General features: G+C 35.4%; 1 protein-coding gene across 1 annotated transcript in view; it reads right to left on the reverse strand.

Annotated features, from left to right (window-relative positions):
- LOC143035319 (crustacyanin-A1 subunit-like) overlaps window positions 1–6,523 on the reverse strand; it is a 26,504-nt gene extending 19,981 nt beyond the window's left edge. Inside the window, exon 1 of the mRNA XM_076202256.1 lies at window positions 6,466–6,523. Coding sequence (XP_076058371.1) covers window positions 6,466–6,482 — 17 coding nt within the window. The 5' untranslated portion in view covers window positions 6,483–6,523. The remainder of the gene's footprint in view (window positions 1–6,465) is intronic.
- Between the last annotated feature and the right edge of the window lie 235 nt (window positions 6,524–6,758).

Here is a 6,758-nt window from a genome sequence, read left to right on the forward strand (position 1 = left end):
AATGCCGTCAGTCCATGTCCTCTTCCTTAGTTAATCGTTCGCCCACACTGGTCGAGAGTTACTCTTGACCTTTCGTCGAGCGACCAAAACCTTTGCTCTTTCTTTGTAACTGCTGTTGCCACCACCCTTCCTAACGCAAAAAAACCTTCCCTTTCATTTTCAGCTTCTTCAGAGCGTATACGTGTCGCCTCCACAAAATGGTTGCCTTTTCTTCCTCCTTTTATCTATTATTTATCTATTAATTCATTTACTCATTTCATTATTCATTCATTCGTCTGTTTATGTACTTATTTATCTATTTATCTATCTATCTATCTATTTATTGATTGATTGATCAGTTGACTGATTGATTGATTCTTTCATTCATTTATTTATCTATTAATCTATTCATTTGTTTATTTATTCATCTATCTGTCTATTTATCTATTTATTTATCCGTTTATTTTTACTGTGCGCGTATTCTTCCAGTGTGTAAGAACGTATTGCTTTACAGAACAAACTGAACTGATCTCTGCAGCTCGGCTTAACCCCCTCCAAAGGGGGGGGGGGTAGCCCAGCCTAAGTATACACCCAGCCACCCTTTGCCCAGCCAAACCCTTTCCTTATCCTTTATTTCTTGGCTCCTTGTGGAAGAAGGGTCATCCCTCATCCCCGGCACACTGCTAGGGGATGAGTGAAGGGTGGGTAGGTGAATTGGCTGGACCCGTCCCCATGTAAAGGGACTTATGTATGTATGTATGTATGTATGTATATATGTATGTAGGTATGTATATATGTATGTATGTATGCATGTATTTATGTATGTATATATGTATGTATGTATGTATGTATGTATGGATGTAATTATGTATGAATGTATGTATATATTGTATATATGTAATTATGCTGGTCTCCAACTGGACGAAAGGTTTAGAGCGTCGCTATTTGAGCGACAGGTCAGAAGTGAAAATGGTTCAAGGGTGCCTACCTGTGGAACGAGTTTGTATTAAGGACAAACTACACTAAATTCCCCAGCTAAAAAAAAAAAAAAAAAAAAAAAAAGGAGAAACCATCCTAGACCTCTCTGAGAGACGTTAAGCTAAATGATTTATTCTGAACTTTCTCTTTTAGTGTTTTATTGTAAATCTTATGTTTCTAAGTAAATGAATATGGTAAAGGTGACTAGGATATAAGATGTAAGACCAAACAAATCAGGAAGAAATAAGATTAAGTCCATCGAATGATGTGTCAGTATTTGAACGTGTGTGTGTATTTACCTAGTTGTATCTTACGGAAAGGGGAGCTATGCTTGTGGTGTCCCGTCTTTGTATCTCGAGGTGTCTAGTCTGCTCTTAAATTCGTGTATAGTTTTTGCACACACTATTTCATTGTCCAGTTTGTTCCAAGTGTCCACCGGTCTGTGTGGATTTTTTTTTTTTTTTTTTTCCAGATCTCTTCTATAGCTGTCTTTTTTGAGTTTCTTCCTATGTATTTCTCTTATCCCAATTTAGTAAGTCCTCTGTATCAAGAATTTCTATGCCTTTTATGATTCTGTAGATAGTCAGCAGGTTACCTCTCTTTCTTCTTTGTTCCAGAATCGGTAAATTCAGTTTTAACAATCTCTCCTCATATGACAGGTTTAAAAGTGTTGGGGACATCTTCTTAGTTGCTCTCTGGATTCTTTCAATCATCTTTATATTCTTTTTGGTACTGGGTGACCGTAATGTTGCAGCATACTCCAGTCTAAGCCTTATCAGGGTGACTTGTATTTTTTTTTTTTTTTTTTTTTCCATTTCTTCGTCCAAATAGGTAAAGGCCATTTTATTGATCTTTGCAAGTTTTATGATTTTCTAACAAATTTGTTTATCTGTTTATCATGAGGCATGTCGTCATTTGTGATGATTACTCCCAGGTCTTTTTCAGATTCTACTCTACTTTCTTCGTTCCGATTTTATATTGTCCTGATATATAAATATATATAGATATATATATATATATATATATATATATATATATATATATATGTATGTATGTATATATATGTATATATATATATATATATATATAAATATACATATACATATATATATATATACATATATATATATATATATATATATATATATATATATATATTGAATTCCATTATGCTACAATTATTGATGATGAAGTCTACTGCCGAATTCTGACTCCATTTCCAAACCTTGTTCAGGGCTCTCTGCAGTGATTCATAATCCGTTTCAGTATTGTGTGTGTGTGTGTGTGTGTGTGTGTGTGTGTGTGTGTGTGTGTGTGTGTGTGTGTGTGTGTGTGTGTGTGTGTGTGTGTGTGTGTGTGTGTGTGTGTGTGTGTGTGTGTGTGTGTGTGTGTGTGTGTGTGTGTGTGTGTGTGTGTGTGTGTGTGTGTGTGTGTGTGTGATTCACCATGGTCTTGGATCACGTGTTGTTCTCGTGATCGACAGTTATTAACCCCCAGATGAGAGCTCAGAGCTCGTATGACTCATCTATGGGTAATACTGTGACCTTACACGCACACACACACCCAACTCACCGCCCATGAGAGTTGGAGTAACATCCCGCAGCGCACCGATACTGAAATTATTTCAGCCCTGGGCGGGAATCGAACCCGGACCACCGTAGTGGCAGGTGAGAATTCTAACCACAGCGTCACGCGCGTGTGTGTGTGTGTGTGTGTGTGTGTGTGTGTGTGTGTGTGTGTGTGTGTGTGTGTGTGTGTGTGTGTGTGTGTGTGTGTGTGTGTGTGTGTGTGTGTGTGTTTACCTAGTTGTATTCTACGGGAAGGGGAGCTTTGCTCGTGGTGACCCGTCTTTGTATCTCGCAACATCTAGTTTGATCTTAAATTCATGTATGGTATTTGCACACACTATTGTTTTTTCCAATTTGTTCCAGATATCCACCACTTTGTGTGGAAAGGCTTTTTTTTATATCTCTTCTATAACTGTCCTTTTTTTAATTTCTTTTCATGCCCCCTTGTATTTCTCCTATTTCAATTTAATAAGTGTTATCTATCAAGGACTTCCATGCCTTTCATAACTCTGTAAATGGCTAACAAATCACCTCTTTCTCTTCTTTGTTCTAGGGTTGGTAGATCCAGTTTAGACAATCTTTACTCATACATCAGTTTTCAAAGTGTTGGTGCCATCTTTGTCGTTGCTCTTTGGATTCTTTCTATTTTCCTTATATTCTTTTGTCCATATTGTCACTGCGTACTCCAATCTTGGTGTTATCAGTGTGACTAGTATTTTCTTTACCACTTCCTCATCCAAGTAGTTAAAAACCGCCTTTATTGATCTTAACAAATTGTACGTTTCTCCGACTATTTTGTTTATCTGTTTTTCTGGGGAGATGTCTTTGGTGATTATTACTCCTAGGTCCTTTTCGGAACCAACTTTCTTTACTTCCTTTGCACCGATTTTATATTGTCCCGATATTCTTTTTTAACTGTTTCCAAATTCCATTATACTACATTTCTTAATGTTGAGGTTCACTTCCTACTTCTGACTCCATTACCAGATCTTGTTCAGATCCCTCTGTAGCGATTCACAATCTTTTTCCGTACTTACTTTCTTTTGTAGTTTTGCGTCATCTGCAAAATAGTTCATGTAACATTCTGCATCTTCAGCCATATCATTTACATATACAGTAAACATTAATAGACCCGGTACTAAACCCTGTAGGACTCCACTTATTATTTCTTCTCAAGTAGAATTTTTATCTCTGAGCACCATTCTCATTTTTCTTCATTACAAAAAATCTTCCTCCTCTTGTTTCAAGTCTTCTTAATATTTTTGTGCGCGTGCTTGCTTCACCAGCGCCGACAGTTGAGTGTTCGTTTGAGTAAAAACGACTTCGGTTACAACATTCAAATTTTCAAATCTCCAAATATCAAACCATCTTTCCGTCATACATAGCAAAGCTGAATGATGAACTAAGAGACTGTAAAATTGTACGAATGTTAGACATAATGTTGAAATGTTCTTGGAGAAATCAAGGTTTCTGTAGTTGAAGTCATATTCTAGTTATTCAAATGGAGGTTAGAGGTAGGATGTCGGAGGAAAATTAGCCCAGTGTGATAACCCCTTTGCTTTGTCGGATGCAAATCAGGATTGTGGCATAAGTTGAAATCATATTATCATTCAACCAATCAACCAACCAATCAATCAATCACTCGATCAATTATGTCCACTACCGAACAAAAGTCTTCTATGAGTAGTGTGTCTGCGCGCGCCAGTTTTTACCACATCACTTCTGCAAACCCCTCTATCTCGTCTCTCCACCATCTGCCAGATCGTCCTATTCCACGCTTCACAATTCTCAGCGTCCAGTCAGTAACACGCTTTTTCCATCCTACTCGCTTTACCCAACTACATTTCAGCTCCTTCGTTTCTTCTGTTTTTTTTTTGTTTTTTGTTTTTTTTCTCTCTTAACGGAGTATCACGCTGGACTATATTTCTTCCACATCCTATCTTCAATCTCCATTTGAATAACTAAGATAAGGCTTTGCTTACAGAATTTAGACTTCTCTAAGAAAAATTCAACAGTATGTTTAGGTTTACAAACTCTTCGTTCATCATTCAACTTTGCTATATACAACGGAAAAATAATCTAATATTCGGAGATTTGAAAAAATAAAAACTTATAACCGAAGTCGTTCTTAAATGAACTCGCAAGGGTCAGCATTTACTCTCTGTCACTCGTTGTAATTTCCAGCGTTGATCTTTTCATTACCCTTTGTGTTTACATCTCCTCTGTCAGTTGTTTCCAAATTCCATTTTCGTAAATGTAGTTGCGACTCTACATAATGATTTTTGTTTTTCAGACGTACAATTACAGAACATTTCATAATATCAAAACATTTATCAAATACTTTCCAACCAACTGCGACACTTCTTGTTTAATTTTCAGTATATTTAGTCAGTTTTAGATATTGGGCATGAATGATTATACTCTTAAACTTTCTCCATCCATTAATTTTTTTTTACTTTGAGTTTCAAAGATGAACATTACTTAATCTTACCCATCCTCAAATCTACTTTGAGAATTTACCTAATTTACCTTACCTTACCTAACCTAACCTAAACTAACCTAACCTAAATTTGTTTAAAAAAGTATTCTTTAAACAACTTAACCTACCCTAAGCTTGTTAGAAATTCTTAATTATTAAAACAAGTTTGTAAGCATTGGTCATCCTCAGAACGAGGGAGTAAAGATCATCCATCCCAAATATTAGCTTGTAAAGATAAACAAGCTTCAGGTCATAAAAATATTCCCCATTTTTTTTTTTTTCTTCCCAACTGAAAGTTACTAAAATCTCATCGAAGAAAAAAAAAATCGACTTGCCGTACTCCTTTCTAGATCTTAATTTCTTTCCTCCCTCTCTCACTCTCTCTCTCTCCATTTATCTATCTATCTATCTGTCTGTCTATCTTTCTATCTCTATCATTGTCTGGGCGAATCAAGGAATATAAATCTTCTCTAAAATTCTTATATTGTATTTCTAAGCACCTTTTTTGTGTATTGAATTTTATATGAATCGAATAACTTTTGGTAATAATTACAAAGATTTGATGTGATCCAATGTTTATCGATAAGTTGTGCCATTCTACAAAATTGCTACGGACTCGGCTCTTATACTAAAACAAAACACAACGACACAATCTTATGACCAAATGGTAAAAAAAAAAAAAAAAAAAAAAAAAATAATAATAATAATAATAATAATAATAATAATAATAATAATAATAATAATAATAATAATAATAATAATAATAATAATAATAATAATAATAATAATAATAATAATAATAATAATAATAATAATAATAATAATAACAATAATAAAAATAATAATAATAATAATAATAATAATAATAATAATAATAATAATAATAATAATAATAATAATAATAATAATAATAGTAATAATAATAGTAATAATAATAATAATAATGATAATAATATAATTAAATAATGTCATTTCTCTGCACAAAGACCATAACATTCGTTAACATCATAATGCACTATATGAAACATACGACTAATAAAAAAGAAAACCGCATTGGAAAAAAAAAAAATCTTCATCTTCGATGACCCACCTTTCAAAGGCGATCTTAGAAGACATGCCATTCGCAAGGCTGATACATAAACACTAGGCTAGCATGTTCCTTGCTTTTGTTATTTCGTTTGAGTAGAAACGACTTAGGTTGTAATATCCTAGACTTCCGTAAGAACATTTCAACATTGTGTCTAACATCCGTATATGTAAATCTTCTCATAGTTCGTCATTCAGCCTCTCACTCTATGATGCAAGAGCAAATTGACATTTGGAAATATGGAACTAAAATCCGTTACCGAAGTCGTGTCTACTCAAACAAAGTAGCATGCTAGCGAGAAATGCCTAGTATGCCGCCGAAGCACACCAGTGAACTTGTTCGCAATTCAAGATGACAGTTGATCAAAATATTACCTTCCTCGAGCGCCCATGATTGTGGTCCTTCTCTTTTGCTGGACTGACGACTTCTGACTGTCGCTCACGACCTGCAACAAGAACTTCACTCTCCTCCTCCTCCTCCTCCTCCTCCTCCTCCTCCTCCTCCTCCTCCTCCTCTTCCTCCTCCTCCTCCTCCTCCTCTTCCTCCTCCTCCTCCTCCTCCTCCTCCTCCTCTTCCTCCTCCTCCTCCTCCTCCTCCTCCTCCTCCCCCTCACCACATCCCTCCTAATACGCTTAGCAATATCGTTTAATTTTCATTTTCTCCTCTT

This window comes from Oratosquilla oratoria, chromosome 18 (genome assembly GCF_046742065.1).
Source record: "Oratosquilla oratoria isolate Oo_2021 chromosome 18, ASM4674206v1, whole genome shotgun sequence".
NCBI classification, from domain to species: domain Eukaryota; kingdom Metazoa; phylum Arthropoda; class Malacostraca; order Stomatopoda; family Squillidae; genus Oratosquilla; species Oratosquilla oratoria.